The sequence below is a fragment of the Oncorhynchus mykiss genome, chromosome 13 (genome assembly GCF_057628025.1).
Source record: "Oncorhynchus mykiss isolate SJ-2025 chromosome 13, ASM5762802v1, whole genome shotgun sequence".
In the NCBI taxonomy this organism is placed as follows: Eukaryota; Metazoa; Chordata; class Actinopteri; order Salmoniformes; family Salmonidae; genus Oncorhynchus; species Oncorhynchus mykiss.
In genome coordinates this window covers 43,471,298-43,493,108 of record NC_143034.1, presented here as the reverse complement: position 1 = coordinate 43,493,108, position 21,811 = coordinate 43,471,298, and the positions used below count along the sequence as shown (strand labels likewise).

Genomic DNA, 21,811 nt, shown 5'->3' with positions numbered 1-21,811 from the left:
CCAGCCATATCCGCAGCAGCAGGAAGAATTAAGTCCTCCACAATAGTATGGGGCTTGCCTGTCCTAGCCACTCGGTAGCTCACCATATAAGACACTTCTAGCACCTTCTTATTAATGGTATCTGCTGCTTTTATACATGTCTTACTACTCAAAAGTCGTCTTAATTCTTGCTCAGAAAACTCCATGGCTTATTTTTCAAATTGCCATGTTTTGTTTCTAAATGTCAACAGTGAAGGTTTCATAGAGTAGTGAGATAGTACTTTTTCACACACACACTACACACTGTGTATGAGGAAAGGCACTACTCCAAATATAAGTGAACCCCAAATCAATGTAGTGCTCATCATATTTGCGCCTCTTCGATGGTCCAACGTCCCTGTCTGTTGTTCGGTGCTTTCCCGGGTAAGGGGGCAGTAGCTCTTCGGCACTGTCAGATTCACATCTGTCAGTGTCCATGCTAGCTGGGCTGACAACAAATGTAGAATTACTGATGGCAGCATTGGATGTGCTCGTGGAAACAGAACAATTTGTGTCGTCGACAGGTGCAGGTGTAGTACTGCTGGTAGTAGCAGTACTACCAGTAGAGTTGGTATGTGTCTAGGTATGCGGGCCTTACTTCTTTAACCATTTATCAATATTTGAGCAATTGGAATGAGCAGCAGCTACGTTTGGCTACATACGGACAGTTAGTGGAATTCCCACGAGAGCGTAAAGGTTAATGTGATTGGATGTTAATTATTTGACTAGGCTACCTGTATTTGACATTGTGTTGTTATTTCGCTGAATAGTAGACTGTTTCATTTTATTTTTGGCAGTGAAACGAGGCTACTCAGGTGAGAGAAAAACCTCACCCAAATGTATAGGCCTGTTGGAAAATATAAATGGATTGTTTAAAAAAGCGAAGAATTTAATACATATATATTTTGTAAAAAAAAATGTACATTCATTTTTTAAAATGTGAATCACATTTTCATTTGGCGAACCCCCAATGGCATTGTGCTTACCCCAGTTTAGGAATACCTGGATTATGGAAATTAATTGATGGGATTCAGTTCTATACAGTATTTCTGTTGTTGTTGCATAAACACATTACATTTTCCATTTTAAAGTCATATCTGATAATGATTGGAACACAGGAGCTGGGCCTCTGAGCTGACTTCTATAAACTGAGAGGCCCTCTGTTAGTGTGTCAATGGTATAGGCACATGAGCTGAGCCATGGGGCAGACATCTACCAACCCACTATCATCAGACTATTATCTGCAATCACCATTACCCACTCATTAACTTGTCATTTTGTCAGATAAAACATGTTGAGCTTGTACTTCATCAATAATTATTTTTACAAATTAGCATGGCATTTAATATAATGGCAATTATTATATCATGCAGCGTTGGATGTTATCCTACTCAAAAGCAAATGGTTTAGACCATTTGGAATTTTCTGGAGCGCTTAGCCTGCTCTGACCAATGAATGTGACCATGCGCATCCTTTATGAAATGACCCTGTTCATGTATAAATGACCAAATACACTGATTGGATAGTTTTTCTTTAAACAAACTATTTATTATGGGGACCCGAACAATCAAAATAAAATCAGAGTGATTGAAAACCCCACTCAGCAGGTCGATGCGAGTTGTGTGCACTCCGGTAGACTACGCAACCCCAGTAAAAAAAACTATTCTACAGCGCATTTGGTAACAATGACCCGGCAAATTGCATTGGTTGTCACTCAACTAGTAAGACCCTACGATATGACACTGAGAAAGCCATTTTCAAAGCCTCTGAATGTTGAAGGTGCCGCGGTGATGTCCGGACAGCCCATTAAGAACATGGAGAGGCCTACTTCTAGTCGGCGCAAGCAGCTGTGTCTACCTGACAGTCATGTGCAGTTACACGCATAAAAGTTCAATAGCCTACTGAACTGAAGGAGAGGATGCATCAACTCAGTCACAACACATAAGAGGCATTTTTGGGATAAAACAATGAGTGAAAAGAACTGGCGAAAAGAACTGGCGATTGTAACGTTTGAAAATCGGTTTTCTGACCGATGCATGCTAAATTTGGATTGGTTTGGGGACAATGCACTAGCAACATTTGAACCAGGATCAATGCATATTGAATTGTTACATTCCTAATATTTACATATTAGAGGTAAGGGCGCCCCTTTGGTGACCATGGAGAGAAACAGCCACTTCCTCTGTGTCAACTAGAGAGAAGATGGTCAGACGTACGGACTGGAGGAGAGGAACTCCAGCCACTCTGTCAGAGAGGGGGTCTTCTGGGGAGGCTGCAAATTCAAACATACATGTCTCACATTATAACAGAACAGAATGTACAAATCAACATCACTTACATGGTTGTTTGTAGCTGTGGATTAGAAAATAAATAAAAAAGAAGACCCCAGAGGGTAAATAACTTCAAGAACTAAATAATTCATGTTTAAGCGTAGATAATAACTTGAGGAACAAGGGCAGTTCTCCATCTTTGCTAAATAAAGTTTTTCCTAATACCATTTCAATGGGACTCAAATGGGCCTCAATATATCAATAAACAAGTAATGGCGATGAATGTTTTACCTGTAGGACAGCGTTGTCGACCAGTTTGCCGTCCCTGCGTACAGAGATGAGTGTAGCTGTGCCTCTGGAAGGGTAGTCCTCCTCCACCTCCAGGTTGCACACCGAAGAGGCAGTCTTCAGGAACACTAGCAGTCTCTGGCCTGGACGCCAGTCTATAGCAAACCTACACACAGGGGAAATTGTCACCATGTCAAAAACAGGTGTTTAAGACCGCAAGCAGATTGGACGTTAGAAAACTTCACGTGTCATTGTGCTTGAAATATGAAAAAAGTCCTCAGATATGAATAACCTCTCACACAGTGTAATTCTTGCTTAGAAGTGTTGGAGTATAAGCAACGTTATGAACATAAACAGTGTTCTCGTGTGATTGAGAATGCATGCGAAAGGTACTCAATATTGGCTGACAACTTCTACTCACCTTCAGTAGAACTGAGTAGTTCAGAAGTAATATTGTGAAGATATACTATCGGGGGTCATTAAAAACATTGTCTTTGATGGGTTCTCAGCTGAGGTAGTTATGGTTTTTGAGTGCTACTCTGCATGTTTTCGTTTGTAGAAATCTCTGTTGATCTGATTGACTGTATACAACTGTTTTACATTGGTTTTTGTAAGCGCGTGTCTCAATGATCCCTCTCCAAAAGAGAGGCAGTGGGATATAGTCAGACGGCTGCTTTCAATGCTTTAGATCACATGGTAAGGCAATTCAAACAGTTACAGGATTCAGTCTCAGAAAGAAACATCATTCTACATCATTGAAGATCAAGGGTCTCACTTCTATCATCGCTGACTGATCTTCTTAGGCACTGTGTGTGTGTGTATATATACCTGGAGTGTAGGGCCTGGATCTCAGCCAGCATCTCTCCCTGGCTGATGTAGCACTGCATGACCTCCAGCAGGGCAGCACTGAGGTGAGAAAGGCGACCCTTCATGGACTCCACTAACAGCCCTGTAGTACCCTGATACACCTTGAGAGAGGGACAGGGGACAAAGTGGGGGTTGTGACTAATGGCGTCAAAATGTTGTTCTTTTCTCAATAGGTGCCAAAAACTGAGAAATATTGTATCAATATCTTACTTGGCTAAATCAAACAATGATTACCATCTAGGAGACAGGGCCAGGTAAGCGGCTCAGAGGGAGCTAAAGAGAAGAGTTGTAGGAACTAGGATGGAACCAGACAAGGAGCTATGGAAAAGAGCTGTAGGGACCGGAAACCAAACCAGGAGTGTATTCATTAGTCACTCACTGTAGCAAAACATTTTACAACGAAAACCGATTACTCTAAGCGGAAAACTTTTTGAAACTAAAACGAGTTTTTATTGGACAAATTCAGGAAGGTCCCTCCACATTTTGTTTGCTAGCGTTTGGTTCAGAGTGAATAACAACCTGGTCGGAAGTCAGCTGTGTTGTTTACCTGGAGGTGGAAGTGGTCATCAGGGCTCCAAGTGACAGTCAGTCTGAGAGGCTCCAGCTGGCCAGAGGATTCACAGGAGCAGGGCCTCAGTTCCACACACAGCTCCGAGGACCCCACTGACAACAGCCTACACTGCATCACCCCTTGTGTCTCCTCCACATAGCCCTGCAGGCTGGGGAAGGGAGACAACAGGGGACAGAGGTGAGTATGGACTAGAGCAGGGCAGTCAGGTGCCCATCCTAATTTGGAATTACCAAGGGTCTAGGTTAAGGGTTGATTTTAGACTGGGCAAATTTTCATCTCTCTCTCACGTTCATTATGAAATGGTAAATTGAATGAGAGTTCTAATACCTGAGTCAACAACATGGAAGTGTGGTAGCTCAAGACTAAAGTCAGGGAAAATTAGTGGTGGTAGAGTAGAAATAGGACATGTCTCTGCAAGGATGTATGATTGGTGGATAGAGCTGCTTGTTACTCACACATCTCTCAGGTGCTGCCAGTCAGCCGAGCGGGCCAGTGTGGCGTCTGTTTCCACCCTCAGCTGGGCCAGCTGCACCTCACATACACGCAAGGCATTGTGGGCCGTCTTGAGGGACTCCCCCATCTGCAGGCTGAGATCTTTCTATGGGAGAGATGTGGAAAGACATTACACATCCAAAACATGGCACATGACTATACAAAGTAACCATACGAAAGACCACATCCATCAAATGCCTGCAAATTGTGAGGACTGTTGCTCTCTTTTTTTTTAAATGTGGAAAGTCACTGTACAGACTAAAGTGTGTGTGTGTGTCCATGAGTGTGCATCATGAGTGCGTGTGTGTATACCTTCTTCTCTAGTGCTATGACCAGGTTTGTCAGTCTGTCCCGTTTGTGGTGCAGTTTGTCCATCCTGTCCTGTAAGGTGCTAATAAGTGTCTCCACCTCCTGGACTCCCTCTTTATATTCACTCTTCAGGACCTTCCAGCGTCTGTGAGCTTCGTTGCCTGAACACAGCAGACCAGTCATTTGCAAAAGTACTACACTGGGGTAGACCTGACCCCTCCAAATACTATTACATGGTACTCGGAGGCCATGGAAGTAAGGATATCTTGAGTAGCATGATAGCTGATTATGTGTTGGGTGTGTCTCTGTGTGTTACCGGGGTTTGGGGGGCAGGGTTCATTAAACAGCTGGTCAGTTGTCTCCAGTCTCTCCAGAAGCTGCATCATGTCATCCAGCACAAACAACTGTCTGCACAAAATCTTCTGTTTGCTACGACTTTCCTGAACAACAACACAGATAGTAATTATAAAACGTAATTATTGCAATGCATATGTTTTCTTTGACCATCTCCAACATTTTGACGAGTTGTTTGGCCAAGCATTTCAAAGTGTCTAAAGTGGGTGAGGTGTTAACCTACTCACGGTTAGGTAGGGCACCATCAACTCCGCTTCCCCACCCTCCTGATGCTCTGCCACATCGTACAATTCCAAATGTAGATGGTCGCATCTTTCAAGTAACCTGAAAACGATGGTTCAGAGTCAAACTCCGAATTGCTATCTAACTAGCAGCTAGCTAGCTAGCTTGCGTGCTTGCTTGTCTAACCACTCACATCATCTTGACAGTTATTTTTAGGGATTTATAATTAACTAACGTTAGGCTATTATATGAAGCCTAATTTAACGAAAGGCACGATATTATGGCATAAGGTTGAAATACATTGCATAAGAGTATTCCATTTGATAAAAATGCTTAGGCAACTTACGCTTGAACAGCCTCAGTAGCCATTTTGGTTTTCAAAATTGAGCGGCCGCCGTGCAACGTGGAATGTGATTGGATAGATTATTGTCCAATTAGATTGAAAGTAGTCCGTGTGTGATGGAAAAGGGAGCGGCTTCTCTCATAGCCATAAAAGGCAACGTTTATAAGGACGTCTATGTAAAAGCCTAGAAATGGTCTGCTTTTTCATTTTCCAAAGTATTTATTAGCAGCACAGGTTCCTGACTACCGAACTCAACAGTACTTTAGACATAAATACACACCACAGTGATGGTCTTAAACAGGTATGATTAGTGACATTTCAATCAGGAAACTACCAAGCTAGCACATTTGGTTCCTTGGAAGCTGTGGGAATGTAAGTTTTTGGTTTCACATTGGTTCTGGGAACAAAGTCATACATTTCCTGACCGGTAAAATTGAAAGGTTTTAAACGTTGTGAGAACATTCATTTTTAGGTTGCAGGCGGGTTCTGACAATGTTTTACATGGTTTCCTGAAAGTTTTCCTGTGAGGTTTTCTTAACGCTCTGAGAGTGGAAGCTATAGGTTATTTGGAGGTTTTAGAATAATTTCCTTAACTTTCAATGACACTGCTAGCTTAGTTTGGGTTAACTGTTTTGAACTCCAAGCACAGATAGGACACATGGAAATTATTTTGTTAGGCATTAATCATGCAAAAATGTTCATTTTCAGTGATGCTCAAACCTATGATCTTCTGTTCTCTATCCATGGAATTAGTCCACAGCGCCACGAGGATGGAGCGAGCATGCTATGTGTATTCTAACAGACCCCATTTCAATGGAAACAAGCATTCATTAAGATCAGGTGCCACCAATTAGTGTGCTCAGCCAACACACGTAAACACACTTAATAAGACCGAGGATAGAGAGAGTTTTGTTGGAGCTGAGAATGGAATGTATGTTTTTAAATAACATTATTAGAACTTCTTTTGAACGTTACTAATATTTTCTTGTGGTTTTTATGGAAAGTGTTCTTAATGTTCTGAGAACATTAATTTCAAATAGAACCATGAGGGAAAAAGTTGAAATTCCCACTTAAGAAACCTATGGTTCTCAGAACGTTATGTGCTAGCTGGGTATCTTGTGCCCAGAAAGTTGTAGGAAGGCTGTATGCAAAATAACCATAGAACAAACATGCTCTCACCAAGCTCTAGGAAATGTATGGTTCTCAAAACGTTATGTGCTACCTGGGGATTTTTTTTTAACAAGAGGGGGGTACTGCTAAATTCATAGACTGTAAAACAAATTTTTAAAAATTATAGGACCTTGATCTAGCCAAGTGTGTACCCATGATACAATTATTCTGTGTAATTTCCTCAGAGAGTAAAGCATTTTGGTAAACTCCTGCTGAGTGTCTCCAGATATAGGCTTAAGTATATTTGTTAATAACAGTGTTTGAGGTTGCTTCTAAGAAATTTCAATACCTAAAGTGCATCCTCTTTGCAAATATTTGCAGAAAATGCAGATAGTCATGGAGTTCCTAGACTCTTAATCAATATCTTTGATTGGAATTTCAAACTCTAGATCGAGGTATCGGATGTGACATGATACAGTGTTCCACTCATGGAAATATAATACATTATTCTAGTTCTGTGGTTAAATTGTAGTTTTTCTGTAAAGACCACAGTGGGTGAAGAAGGCACTGGTGGAGGCACTGTATAGTTAAAAGACAACACAGAAAACACAAGACAGAAGCGGGTTCCGGTTTCTCGTCTTTTAATAACACGTATCTATATGCTCTGTTTTGTTTACAAGGAGTTTAAAACAAGTCTTGATGAGAACTAAAGAAATCAGGCAGGCAGAAGTTGAAAGGCCAAGTCTCCAGAGGTGGAGGAGGGCTGGCAGCAGAGCAGAGCCCGATAGATGGGCCTCTCGCTCTACATGTCCTCCTCCTCCAGCTCCTCCGGAGACTGACCAGCTAAACCGGTCCTTTCTTTTCAAATGAATCATTGAAAATTAAAATAAACAATTCAATCGTTTAGACATCATGCTGCTCTGAAAAGGATTCACTGGGTGTTATTGTGTTGCAGTTCACAGAGAGAGAATCCTAATGCATTCAAACACAAGAAATACAATCCTATGTCATTTGAAAAAGCAATCAGAAAATAAATCAAACAAAAAAAAGATGAAGAATTTGAGGCTAAAAACATACGTCTAATGAAGAACAAAAATGCAACTGGATAATTAAATCTTGTTTTTTGGAGAGAAAAAATACTTACGTTTATCTCTCCCCTTGAATTTTTCCATTTCATAATCTTTTCAAAACAACTAACAGAGAAAACAAAATCATCTTTGGAAGAATTTAAAGTAATTTCTTTAATAGACTGAGCTGCAGTATATGGAGATGCCGCTACCTAGTTATTTATTCATTTACTTACTCTTTATTTCAGCATTTTCAAATGTTGAACTTTTTGTTTCCTTTTTTAATTTGACCTTTTACCTATTTTTTTTCTGAAGAGGTAGATCAATTATTTTTTACAGGGTTACAGGTATCGTGCCCCTTGATTCCGGAAGTGAAGACAAAGGGAGAGATGGTGGAAGAGGGGCAGAGCTAGAGAGGGGACTGTGGGAGGAGGAGGGTGGGACACTGGGTCTCAGGGCCCCAAGGTGAGGGCCCATGGGGGAGCTGGTTATCCGACGGGAACACGGAGAAATGTGGAACAGGCACAGAGTGTGGTGTATCGACTGAGGGACAGAAGCAATTTCAGGGCCCTCGGGTTCTCATTCAAGAGAGACCGAATAACCCTGCTCCACCAGAAGAGCCACAAAGGGTTTAGTTTCCCATGTATTCACTTTGTTCCAATCCTCAGTGCCCCCTTATCACTCAAACCAAAATGTCCCAGGCCTTATGGGGATGCCCATAATAAACCCAGTCACTCCCCACACATAGTCCTCTCCCTCCCTGCTCCTGCACCCCACTTCACCCTCTGTATTTATTTTTATTTTTACAGTCCCAACAATAAGCCGGAGAGGTAAAATGAAAATAAAAAAAATAAATTAAAGTGAAGGAAAGAAAATACTGTAACATGCACTGTTTGCTCTTGTCTGGTTGATTAAAAAAACAATCTTATGGCTAAGTCTTGAGGTAGCGTTCCCAGTTATGTGTGAGGTTTGTTTCATCTTTCTAGCACCCATCTATGATGTTTCGTTTAAGTGAAGACCAGAGTCTACCAATGAGGAAAAAACCATTGCGGTGTGCATCTTTGTTTCAATAATCATAGCCATCATTGAATCTGTCATCAATATGCGAAGCTACAAGCTTTGATGGGAAGTTTCAAAAGAGTTTTGTCATATTGTTGTGGGTTTGTTTTGTAAGTGGATAATCAACAGTCCACATGCCAAATGTTGACCATGAATATAGCTTGTCAACATATCACTCAAATTGCATAAAAAAGGACTTCAGTTCAGACATGAGAGGAATTTTGTTTGTGGACACAATAGTGAGCCATTCGCTTTGCCACAGACAACGAGCATGGATTTCATGTTATAGTGCTTCAAAGTGTGAGGGCTGAAGAGTAAGCCACTCAGTGAACAGACCAGGTGTCATCCATTACAGATAAAACCAAATTCTCATTCTTTCTCTTTTTGAGTACAAAAACTTGTGTTTGGCACAGTTATTACTTACATCATGTAATGTGTTACATGTTAGTATTTAGTATTTATTTAGTAGCTGTTTAAGAGTACTGTGCATTAAAAAACATGATCAGAAAAAAATGTAATCAACAATTTTTCCAAACTAAAGCAATGGAAACAAATTGAAAAAAGTATATGTAATACATCTAGAAACATCTGAACAGAAGTGAGAAAACAAACACAATCGAGGCCAGCGTAAGAGAGGGTGGAGGACTCTGTAGTTCCCCTTAACTCCCCAAAATGAAATGATTTAAAAAAATGTCCTCCTAGTCCTGTGAAGTACAGAAAAGTACAAATAAAATCCTGGTAGTAAGAGTGTGAGTAGAAGGATCTTAAACCAGGGTGGTGAAATAGTGAAAGAAGACTAGGGGGGAGGAGGTTAAGTGTGTGATGTTAAGTCTACTTTGACTGGACTATGGTATACAGTTGCATTTCCAGTGACCAAACATAAATAGGCAATTCTTGTATGTCAAACAAGGGTACGCTATTTGTCTGTCAGTCTCTGACATGGTAGATAAGTCCCTCCCCCGCTTTTCACAAAATATTGGCCCATCTCCTGTTACTCGTCTACGCCTCCGTTACTAAATTGCATCAAGTTTTAAAAAGCCCTGGAGGTTCTCTGTCATTTCAATATTTAGTTGTTTACATTATTCAATTAGTGTAACAGTATTTAACCAGATGTCATGTCCAAATAAAGCTTGCTGAATACAAAAAAAAGATACAAAAAAATGGCTGCAGTCTGAATAATCCAAAATAGTGTGTCTTGGTGTTTGTGAACAGAGCTCTATGGGTCGGAAAGAGACTGAAACTTCTGAGGAGCATTTGTACCCCACATGATGATGGAGTCATATGCTCGTTGCCAAGTAGACCTCTAAACATGTCAAGTCAGCTCTTGCCATGGCAAAACAAGAAGTTGCCCGTCTCTTGAAAAAAAAAAAAAAATGGAAGCATAAACAGTAGAATAGACTTTCACCTGTCGATGGTAAGAAAGTATGTTTCAATGCCGCTGGCCAGTCTACTGGATGTGTTAAATTAGTAGCTCAGGCTGTGGAAATGATGCTATCTGGCAGTGTCAATCAGTGACCTGGAAGTTTTTACTCTTCGGCTTTTCCATCATTCCTTCATCATTTTCCCTCCATAGTTATTTCAAAAAATACAAAAGTCTGGTGATCGGTTTCCTTTTACATCTTATGAACAGGTTGAATCTATTTATTTTATGCATTTTTTTCAACTTCCTTGTTTTTTGCTCCCATTTTTAAAAGGTTTTTGAACACCCCTCTGTCTGTTAAAAGACCAACCGAGTCCATAGGTTCTCTTTCTACTTTTTTTCTGCTTTTTTTTTACACCCCACCACTTCCCCCACAAAAAAATGTAACACTTAAAACCAATAAAAAAAATAAAAATAAACACTAACACACCCAAACCCACACACGATCACACTCACAGATCAAGATCATGAGAAATGGGGAGGGCTGAGGCTTATTGGTCAGTGCACAGAGCTAATAAATATTCACATTCAGTGTTTTCAGAGTAAGGGGACAGATCGAACGCCCTTCAGTCTTACATCAACATTTCTCTGGCACAGCACAAAAGATGGACTGCAACATGTAAGTAAACATTCTGCGCATTAAGCTGATGTCATCATGAAACAGACAAGAGGGCCTCGGATACACAGTGGTCAAAGTCATATCATGGGAATTCTGCCTCAAAAACCTGTCCTGTCATGCTGTCAGTATTCTAGTTCAGCAGTAAAACAAATGATAGCTTGTATGACAAACATATATAATCATAAATAACCTTTTGACCATGTCAAAAACATAATTACCGGGACCTGATCATAACCCACCCCCATGGTGTGGTATGGACCAAAATGTGCCCAGAGACCCTCTTGACTAACAGCGCCATTCCCCATTGGCCAATACTCTGATTTTAAAGACCGAATGCTCCAATCATACTTCAGAAGAGCCAGAGGCTGCCCCCAAAGCAGGCATGACAACACATGACATGGTCCTCTATCACCTGGCCATTGTTGGCTGATTTCACTTTTTCATCTGGGGCATCACCTCTGGGTCATTCTGATTTTCAAAATAAAAGTCACACAAAAAAAAAACAGAAAAAAATAACCAAAGCAACAAGACAAAACCTAAAAAAAGTTTTTTTCTTTCCTTAAAAAAATAAAAAATATTCAGGACTATCAGCTTTATATAAAACACCAGCAAGCAAAAAAAAAAAAAGAAGTTAGGAATACTGAGGTAACAATACCCTGAGGTAGGTTTTTATTTTTTATTTCATTTTATCTAATCTTTTCTAGTAACGGTGAGAGCGCCCCATGCTTCTACCCCTCCTTCATTAGGTGGGGTCTGGAAGCGTCACCAGCAGGCCTTCAGCGGAGGGGAGAGAGAGCGAGAAGAAGCCATTCCCAACTAACTGTTATTACCTTTCCATCTAGAGGAAAGGACTGTGGATCAACTCACCTGACCCATGCAGTCGTGGTCCTCAAAGACCGCTGTGTGTACTGTTTTTGATTCCATCTGGTCTCCTAACTAGTTTGTGACCACAGTAAGTATGGGTTCAATCCTGCTTGGTATCAAATTAACCAATGGATTTAGTTTTTGTAGATCCAATAAAACAAAATCCAGAACACACAGGAGATTCCAAAGAACCGGTTTTGGTCTAAATTGGGTCTGAGCATGAAAAAGGCAATGAGCAAAATCAAATAAGACCTCTTGTCTGTCAGTCATTGCAGGACTGCTACATATCTGGCTCAACTGTCCACAGTATTTCTCCTTGCCCTCAATTCATTCTCCCGAGGGACCGGGTTAACTCACATATCATATATATATAATATATATAAAATATGCCGTTTAGGCGTGGGCCGCTCGCCAGCGAGCATGGCTAGCTAGTTAACGGTCGTTCTCGTCCGCGTCTCGGAGCTAAGCCTCTGCAATAGAACTGCAGGACTAGCCGCGGCCTCCACGCACTTACTGATCTCTCACTGCTCCGACCGCCAGACGCCTATCGGGACCTCAGGAACAAACAGTGCCTCGGAAACGAGGCAGACCTGAGGCGACCCCAAAAGGCAAGGCGATCGAGGGCAGCATTTCATTACATTTCATGAAGATTCTATTTACAACCTCATATTTTATTTTTTTTCTTTCGTAGTTTTCTACGAAGGAGTCAAAGAGCAGTGTTAACAACTGCGGCCCCTCTGCTGAACTTTCATTGGCTGACGAAGGGTCACCTAATCCATGACACCGCCCTCACTGCAATGGCTTCCCTGCCCCCTCTCCCGGTTCCCGATCACTGCATTCTATTAATAATACCTCTGAATAAACATTTCTATACATATATCTTTATCTTAAAAAAAAAAACACCCTTAAAATATAGGACTGGCTGGAGATGGTTAAGAGCTCAGTGTGGGTTTAGTATCAAGTAGGCTGGCACATCCAAGTGTGATCAGGGAGAGTAGTCGCTCTCCATATGAGGAGAACCAAGTGCCCCCCATTGGTGTGAGAGAGACCCTCTCTGAAACACAAAAGGAGGCCTCTACCTGCCACATCCTCCAAACAACTCACCATTCCTAGTCAGTCGCTCTGGCCTGGCATCTGGTCTCTGTTTTCTCTAAGTTTACTTTTCCCCTCTCTAAACTTTGTCATCTCTCAGGCGTTTCCTCTCTCCGACTTAGTTTGACTCGCATCTCTCCCTGTCTATCGCTGGGTCCGTGTGTCGCTCTCTTTTATCCGTCTGTTCATCTATCCCCCGTCCGTTTTTCTGTCTGTCTGTCCGTCCGGTAAGGTCCCTCTGCCCCGTCACTTTCTCTGAGGCCGGGGCTCCTGTGCCAGTCCCTGGGAGGGCCCCATCTCAGACAAGACCGGGCCGGGGTGTGGCCCCTGGCGCTCCCCCTGGCGCTCCCCCATGCCTCCCTTCTGCTGCTGCCTGACCTGTGTAAGAATGTCCCTGATCTTCCTTTGGGCCAACTGCAAGAGAGACAACAACATATGAGTGAGCAAGTGAGGAGACGGGAGAGTACTGGAGAAACTGTTGATGGAAATGATGAGGAGAGGTTGGGGCCTCTTCAAATCTCGGTAGGTTCTATATCTATAGGCAGCTTATGAAAGAGAGTGAGGACTAGGAGATCCTCACCTGGCTTGCGTAGAAGTGGCCGATGATCTTAACAATAACCTGGTCATTCTCGTCGGGGGTCTGTTCGCGAGGGACCACCACTTCAGCTGCAGTGAGGTTCTGTAGCTCATTCACCTGAGGAATAAGAATGTTTTGTTAGTGATTTGCACTTAGTTAAAACTAACATGACTGTTTATAGCGAGTCGTGGTCCTATGCTCAGTTGTTCTAGCTCAGGAGAGGATAGCCACAAGGAAATATAGGAACAGAATTGACTGTAATAAAGGGTACAAGCTCTGCTAAAAAGAGAACGGGATGGAACCTGAGAAGGACTCAGAGAAGACCCTCTACACTCACCGTCTTTCCGCCTTTCCCGATGACTCGGCCGGCAGCGGCAGCAGCTACCTTGATGTGCGTCTCCAGCTTCACTTCCTCCTTTGGCCCAAAGAAGTTTTCCTCCTTCAGTTTACCATAAATCCTGCCCTGAGCCTGAGGTGGCGACAAAGAGTCAAACGTCAGTTTGACATCGAAAAGTAACTACACCCTATGGCTTGACATGTGACTTCAACAGGGATTTGGAGGGAAAAAAAGAGAGTACGAAGGAGAGGAAGAGTGTAAGGCTAAAAGTAGGATAATACAGGTTGGAGAAGAGGAAATGGATGGAGGAAGAGAAGGCAGGACAGGCAAGCAGAGACCACACACAAAGAAAGATGCAAACAACAAGAAGAGGGCTCCCAGTTCTGGACACTGATATGAACACTATGACAAACAGGGGCTGAAAAGGAGATTGTCTGATCATGCTCCCATTCTACTGTACCTTGAACTGGGCCTCAGGTGGGCCAGTTACAATGACCATTCGCATCTTGGAGTCAGGAGCCTCCGCTGGGGCAATCTGGAGGGGAAAAGATATGAAGGTCAACGTAAACCACATAGATAGGCGTCTTTGGCACATGGGGATGTGCGAAATTTACTTCACATGGCGCCGACCGGCAAGACGCTTAAGGAGGGCGGTCACGTGTGCTAGCGAAGCAGAGGTCCCTAGTTTGAGGCAGGTATGGGCCGAATCAGAAGGAAGTGGTACTCACTAAGCAAGCAGTGTGACGTCCTTTACAGAGACATGATATGTACAAGTATAGATGTCTCAAAAAAGTCATTGTTTTTCTCAAATCAGTTTCAGAGCAGTGATGAAATGCACTATTTACACCCGCTTGGTGCATTATCTTTCCTCATTGACCAATTTCCGTGTGTGAGTGAATGTCTGTGTGTACCAGTAAATCTCTCACCTTGATTGATGCTCCAGCGAAGCGGCTCAGCTGTTTTATATGCTGTCCCTTCTTGCCAATAATAGCTCCTACCGCCTGGGCCGGGATGTACACATGGACTGTCTCCTGCTCAGGGGCCTGTAGGGTGACATGAAACAGTTACAACTGTATCACTACATGACCACAGCCCAACCAATATCTGACCCCGCTGATCTAGAGGTTATTACCACACCACAACCCAACCCTGAGGCAGACCGAGGTAATGTTTGTGAAAGCTAGCATCAGCGTTTGCAAACACAGCTAACTCAACTAAAGCTCAATGACTGGAACCCAACGAGCTTAGATAGAAGCCTGTGCACTTACCCCAAAAGAGCCGTAGGGGGATGCAGAGTTGCCTGATGGGGGAGGGGGCATGGAACCGGAAGGGGGGAAAAGTCCAAGCGCTCCAAGGTTCAGTCCGGGAATCAGATGAGTCTGTTGCTGGAGACAAGAAGCAGGTAAGTGCCAAAGGAACTGATCTGAGAGTGCATGATAGTTTGAGTGCATGTGACAATGACTGCATGTGCGTTTCTCCCTACGAAAGTCAACAAATACAGGTGGAAACCTAAAGTGCCAGGGGCAGGAGAAAGATCTATGTGAGAGACCATTGTGTTTTCAAGAGAATTGGAGGCCAGTAACTTTATTGAGCATTGACTCACATTCATGGCGGCCATGTCATTGTCATAGGCCTCGCGCACTTTCTTCATGATCTCTGTCTCGGCCAGACAACAGGCCTCGATGGGTCCCTTCACTGTGATGGTCCTCTCTGGGTTGTACACAGTCAGGTCCTGGAGTCTTCAGACAGGAGTGGAGGGAAGGAAGAGACAGGGTGGGAGAGGTGAAAGAGAAGAATAGGAAAGAGGGAGAGGTCAGGTGGAAAAAGAGAACGATAAGAAACAGGAAGAGCAGGTAGAATGAGAAATAAGAAGCAGAAAGGTGATGAGGAGAGGAGCAGAGGGAGAAAAATAACAAGGAACGTTGTTAATCAACCACAGTTGATCACTTTAATCAGTCATTGGATATAGTCATATGTTTCCATCACACGGTGCATGATCTTTCCTAATTGACCATGGCAGCTCTACATAAACATACCCAGGGACCCGTGTGTTTCACGATGAGTGTTGATGTGTTTGTATGTTTTTAGATGTGTGTGACTAACGGGGAGATTGTGATCTTGGTGTCGGTGTCCTGCTCCACTTTCTTCAGGTTGCGCCCCTCCTTGCCGATCAGTCGGCCGACAAAGTTATTGTGTGCCAGGATCTTCAGGGGTACTTCTTCAGCACTTGAGAGGACAAGGAGAACACAGTATGAGATTAAACACAGAAGAAAATCAAATGTACCGTTTCCTAACTGCATGCATAAACGTCCTCCCCTAGCACAATCGGAGATACCGTTTTTCTTTATGGGAAAAGTTACGAAATAGCTGGAGGGTCACTTTAAAGTTGTCACACTGTGCAGGTTTGACAGCTGCTTCATGGACACTGCACTCACGTCTTGGTGTCCTTAGCCTCCTGTTGCATGATGTCCAGGATCAAACGGCAGGCAGAGGAGCAGCCCTCAGGGGTGGAGTGGATGCTGATTGGCTTCTCAGCTGCGCCGGCATTCTCTTTGCGATGGACGTCGATTCTAGCAGCAGGGACAGAAAACGCAGGAAAGTCCGTTTGGCCATACAGTGTTGTGTTCACAAGCAGGTGGGCTGGGCACTTTTGGTTTGTTCAAATTCAATCGAAGACCCTTTGGGTTGTGCAACGCTCCCAGTACATTTTCATAATCACTTTCAACGCCTTAATAACAAAGATGGGATGTAGTAAAGCTTCATTTCAGTAATGGATTGGCTCTGTCTATTCTAGCAACAAGTCACCGGTATGGCCTGACTTGCACTTACTTGATCTGGTTCACTGGCACTGTTACTACTATATTGGTCAACTCATATTGGTACTTACTTGCTCTGGGTTTGTTTGGTGATGTTGCGGATGGTGGCACCCTCCTTGCCGATGATGGCCCCCACGTATTGGGTGGGCACCAGGAGTCGGAGGGGGATGTCGGCGTGCTGGTGTTTTGAGGGCATGCCTGAGCCCGGGGAACCGCCACGGGGGCCGCGGGGCCCGTAACCGGGGCGACGACTATTGTCCGGGCCGTGTTGGGAGTCGACATCCGACGTCTCATCTGGGATGTAGGAGACACGCAAGGAATTGTTCTCAAACTCGTAGCCGTTCAGCTTCTGGATAGCCCTGGGAGAAACGGGTAGATGTTGGATTTCACATTTAATTATACATCGACAATACCAGCAAAACTAGAAATTGTCATTTGTAAGGATGACGAAAGAGAAGGAAAGAGTTCCCGTGGTTTGTGTCTTTCACCCATGAGGTTTTCTGAATAGCTTTCTATAAGGATTATCTGTTTTTACTCCCCAAAGGTTTTTTACCTGGACCTCGAAAGCCAAATGTCTCAAAACAATGCTTTTCTTAAGTGAAACCTTCTACTATGGCCAAATTCATCGGCTGCATGTGTGTAAGTTAATCTTTAATATCCTTGATCATTTTTCATGTTGCAGGGCAGAGCAATCCCCAACTGCAGTCCTACCATCATACCACTAGAGGTCAAGCGAGTGATATACACACCATACATACAAAAGTATGTGGACACCCCTTCAAATGAGTGGATTTCAGACACACCCGTTGCTGACAGGTGTATAAAATCAAGCATACAGCCATGCTATTGCCATAGACAAACATTGGCAGTAGAATGGCCTTACTGAAGAGCTCAGTGACTTTTAACGTGGTACCGTCATAGGATGCCACCTTTCCAACAAGTCAGTTCATCAAATTTCTGCCCCGCTTTAGCTGCCCTGGTCAACTGTAATTCTGTATTTTTTTTATTTTACCCTTATTTTACCAGGTAAGTTGACTGAGAATACGTATTCATTTACAGTAACGACCTGGGGAGTAGTTACAGGGGAGAGGAGGGGGATGAATGAGCCAATTGAAAGCTGGATTTGATTATCTTTCTATTCTGGTTAGAGACAGTTTGCACTGTTCTGTGAAGGGAGTTGTACACAGTGTTGTACGAGATCTTCCGTTTCCGCAATTTCTCACATGGGATAGCCTTCATTTCGCAGAGCAAGAATAGACTGATGACTTTCGGAAGAAAGTTCTTTGTTTCTAGCCATTTTGAGCCTGTAATCAAACCCACAAATTCTGATGCTCCAGATCCTCAACTAGTCTAAAGAAGGCCAGTTTTATTGCTTCTTTAAGCAGCACAACAATTTTCAGCTGTGCTAACATGATTGCAAAAGGGATTTCTAGTGATCAATTAGCCTTTTAAAATGATATACTTGGATTAGTTAACACAACATGTCATTGGAACACAGGAGTGATGGTTGCTGATAATGGATCTCTGTACGCCAATGTAGATATTCCATTAAAAATCAGCCGGTTCCAGCTACAATAGTAATTTACAACATTAACAATGTCTACGCTGTATTTCTGATCAATTTGATGTTGTTATAATGGACAAAAAAATAGCTTTTCTTTCAAAAACAAGGAAAATTTCAAGTGACCCCAAACTTTTGAACGGTAGTGTAATTTAGCCCTATACGCTTCATTCATATGGTCCTGCATAGCTCAGTTGGCAGAGCATGGCGCTTGCAATGCAGGGATAGTGGGTTTGATTTCTGGGACCAGCCCTTTGTAAAATGTATGCACTCATGATTGTCCCTTTGGATAAATGAGTCTGCTAAATGGCATACATTATATGGACACAAACACATCCAGATAAGCAAGGTGTGAAAGGATATGGACTGGGTACATTTGGAAGTAGAGATGTAGAAAAGATCATGCACTATGGGAGACTTACTGTCTGGCATGTTCCCGAGTTCCATATGTGACGTTGACCACCGCAGTCTCACTGTCTGTGTTCACTAAGAAAAGGAGCCAGAGTGAGAGGAGAGGAGAGAGGAGGAGAGAGAGAGAGAGGGAGGAGGGGAGATTGCATAAGTCAGAGGATATAAACCCACCTCCTTGTCAGACCCATTTTCTGAGAGTTAATGATATTGATTGACCTATGACAGAGCATGGGATATCCCATTGATCAAATCTGATTCGCTGACAGAGAAGGACTGAGAAGCAGCGATTTACCACTGACATAAAGACTTCACTCTTGCAGGGTGTCCTGTAGACTGGTATACTCAAGCTATTTCTTAATGAGCTGCATTCACAAAGGGAGGTGCTTGGACGACAGAAGGACTCTCAGAACTCTGATCACGCCCCTTATTCATAAAGCGCCTCAGAGTAGGAGTGCTGATCTAAAATCAGTTTTGCCTCTTAATGATTAAGATTACCTGGACAGGTAGGACCTGATCCTAGATCAGCACTCCTATTTTGAGACGCTTTATGAATATGCTTTTGTTTTGTAGCTCAGATGGGTTGGGAAAGCAGATCCGGTCAGGACTCGATAGAAAAGAGTGAGTGACATTTTTGTAGTGCAAAAGCATTGTGCAAAGTGCAAAGAATACTGTGAATCTCCTTATAATCTTGCCCAGTGAGTGTGTAAAGGAAGCCTTATCATTGGATTTGTAGATCAGATGTTCAGAGCAAAGTCTGACCGGCTATGAATAGAACAGAATAACTTAATTTTTTGCCCCAGAGGTAACTTCAGTATCTTACCTTGTTCGCAGTTCTCAACGGTCCCATATTGGGCCAGCAGACCATCCAGCACCTAGGGAGGGGAGAACACAATTTCATTATAGTTGTGTTTCGACATTTCCACCTCAACCGAGTTTCTCCAATGTTCTCCTATTTGCCTCACTTCCTACATCAGTGTAAAGCAGTTCCAGTCCTCAAGGGCCAAAGTGTCTGCATCATTTCAACCTCCCACTTCATTGATTAGTGTTACTGACTGGAGAGAGACACTTCCCTGGTCTAAATCAGACACTGATGTCCCGTGTGGCTCAGTTGGTAGAGCATGGTGCTTGCAATGCCAGGATAGTGGATTTGATTCCCGGGACCACCCATATGTATAATTTATGCACTGGTATGACGCTTGGATAAAAGGCATATCTGGCCATCCAGAAGCTTGGTTTGACTGCTCTGATGTAATGAGTTAGAATTGTGTCTTCAACATGGTTTCTTAGTCTGACATTGGGCCTATTTTTTTTAAAAACTCCTTCTGGCTCATGTTCAGGGCTATAACATGGATGGAGAAACGTTACCCTCGTGTGGCCAGCTAGGGAAGGACATACTGCGTTGCACGCGAGCACTGGCAGGATGGAGTGGAGAGCGAGAGAGAAAGCGAAAGAGCCCCCCCCCCCGCCTTAGCAGAGACATGTGGCCCGTCTTCGTCCAGCTGTCAGCGGTAGCGTGCAGCGCTCAACACCCACGCACACCATTTATTTTTAAACCTTTATTTAACTAGGCAAGTCAGTTAAGAACAAATTCTTCTTTACAATGACGGCCTAGGAACAGTGGGTTAACTAACTTGTTCAGGGGCAGAACAGCAGATTTTTACCTTGTCAGCTCGAGGATTCAATCTAGCAGTCTTTTGGTTACTAGCCCAATGCTCTAACCACTAGGCTACCTGCCGCCCCCAAAATAAAGCCGCCCCACAATAAAGACACAAATACACATACGAACACACACAATCATGTCCGCAGCCATAGTCAATCTAAATGCCTTTTACTCCCCTAACTCACTCACATCTCAGATGGTTACACAGAACATCATGTTCTGAACATATTTTTCCTGATTACTTACCTCTGTTGTAGCAGGGACTAACCTATGCCTTTTTCCATCTAAAACTGACTGAGAGACACTAACGGACCCATTGATACATTTTGATATGGTGAAACTATGTTATGGTCAAACCAGGGGCACTCACCTCCCACTGCAGGTGTGGAGGAATGTTTCTGATCTGGAGTTTCCTGGTCCTAAAAGAGAGTGAAAGAGAGAAATACTATTTGAAAATATTAAACTCAAACATGGACGTAAAACATTTACATACTTCATGCAGTCAAATGGATTTGGTCCAACTATTGCCTGGTGTGTGGGTCTAATCCTGAATGCTGATTGGTTAAAACCACATCCCAGCCAGTGTCTATTCCACAAGTTACCACCGGCTAAATCTATGATGTTAAAATGCCTATTTACTCTGTTCCATCTGACTGTGCAATCCACTGTCTCATCTCCCCAGCCAGGCAATTTATAAACTTGGATCTCCACTATAAAAAGCCTCTAGACATTATCTCACATTTCTTTTAGACTAACATTTAGTTTTCAACAGCGGACAAGACAGACAAGCAGGCAGCGTTTCACAGCCAGTCGAAATCATGAATCAACTGGCATCATTTTGATGGATATAAACAACCGTCAATTGAAATAAGGTCAAATGAAGTGCAGCTGGTTTGCAGTCTTTACAGTTTGAAGTGATTGTGTTAGCTGTGTTGTTGTCTAGCTCCGCTGAACAACAGTGTCCTGACGAGTGAACACGGTTTTTTTTTTTATGCCAGGCGAAATCGTGCCTCATTAGCACATTGCTATGGATGCATCCAAATCAATGTCACTAGAAAACAGCTTAAACAAATGCAAATGCAGCTATTCTGTTATTCTGGCTGCACTTTTTGCCGTAACTGTAAGTTAGCCATAGTCGGCTAGCTAGCAAGCAAGGGATAAGAACGTTGCCAGCCAGTATGACAATGGAACATTTAGAACGAATGGCTGGGTTGCGTCTCTGGCAACCGAACCACCAGCCGGCTTGAGTAACAACCCCAGATTTGTGTCGGGACTATATCTTGTGGAAGTATGAAATAGTATGACTAAATTCATCAAAATAATGTTTTTATGGAAAATATGTAAATCATTATTTGAATGTGTTGGTAACCCTTTGGATAAAAGTGATAGTACCCTCGAAGCCGGTGTTTGGAGGATATATTGGTAATAACAACACCCGTGCCAATATAGCCTCCAAACACCAGCTTCTCGGGCATTATCACTTA

The 21,811-nt window shown here is 43.0% G+C and overlaps 2 protein-coding genes across 6 annotated transcripts in view; both read right to left on the bottom strand.

The window, feature by feature from the left end:
* Positions 1–1,544: 1,544 nt before the first annotated feature.
* LOC110486179 (uncharacterized) lies at positions 1,545–5,841 on the bottom strand. Of its 2 annotated transcripts, none has more exons than XM_021557597.3 (9): positions 5,738–5,841; positions 5,397–5,493; positions 5,132–5,255; positions 4,819–4,976; positions 4,470–4,612; positions 3,991–4,162; positions 3,405–3,544; positions 2,580–2,742; positions 1,545–2,290 (listed from the first exon to the last, which is right to left on the bottom strand). In XM_021557597.3, exons 1-9 carry the CDS (start codon positions 5,758–5,760, stop codon positions 2,225–2,227), a joined length of 1,086 nt encoding a protein of 361 aa, XP_021413272.3. In that variant the 5' UTR covers positions 5,761–5,841; the 3' UTR covers positions 1,545–2,224. The 2 variants fall into 2 exon arrangements, with proteins under 2 accessions (XP_021413272.3, XP_090052386.1); XM_090196260.1 differs by having other exon boundaries at positions 5,393–5,493; positions 5,738–5,776.
* Positions 5,842–7,468: 1,627 nt separating this feature from the next.
* LOC110486178 (insulin-like growth factor 2 mRNA-binding protein 1) overlaps positions 7,469–21,811 on the bottom strand; it is a 58,662-nt gene continuing 44,319 nt past the window's right edge. Inside the window, exons 3-15 of one of the 4 annotated variants that reach the window (XM_021557594.3) lie at positions 20,698–20,746; positions 19,488–19,539; positions 18,679–18,742; positions 16,767–17,054; positions 16,315–16,449; positions 15,983–16,105; positions 15,483–15,618; positions 15,148–15,264; positions 14,806–14,922; positions 14,340–14,414; positions 13,880–14,011; positions 13,546–13,659; positions 7,469–13,379 (exon numbers count right to left, since the gene is read on the bottom strand). In XM_021557594.3, coding sequence (XP_021413269.1) covers positions 13,212–13,379; positions 13,546–13,659; positions 13,880–14,011; positions 14,340–14,414; positions 14,806–14,922; positions 15,148–15,264; positions 15,483–15,618; positions 15,983–16,105; positions 16,315–16,449; positions 16,767–17,054; positions 18,679–18,742; positions 19,488–19,539; positions 20,698–20,746 — 1,570 coding nt within the window. In that variant the 3' untranslated portion in view covers positions 7,469–13,211. The remainder of the gene's footprint in view (positions 13,380–13,545; positions 13,660–13,879; positions 14,012–14,339; positions 14,415–14,805; positions 14,923–15,147; positions 15,265–15,482; positions 15,619–15,982; positions 16,106–16,314; positions 16,450–16,766; positions 17,055–18,678; positions 18,743–19,487; positions 19,540–20,697; positions 20,747–21,811) is intronic. The other 3 variants (XM_021557595.3, XM_021557596.3, XM_090196259.1) reach the window with 3 other exon arrangements.

Excerpts from the sequence above, each read along its gene's own strand:
- LOC110486179 (XM_021557597.3), bottom strand. The coding sequence starts at position 5,760 with ATGGCTACTGAGGCTGTTCAAGC. Across the intron at positions 4,613-4,818 it reads TCATAGCACTAGAGAAGAAG|AAAGATCTCAGCCTGCAGAT; the intron begins GTATACACACAC and ends TCTCTCCCATAG. Across the intron at positions 3,545-3,990 it reads ATGACCACTTCCACCTCCAG|GTGTATCAGGGTACTACAGG; the intron begins GTAAACAACACA and ends CCCTCTCTCAAG.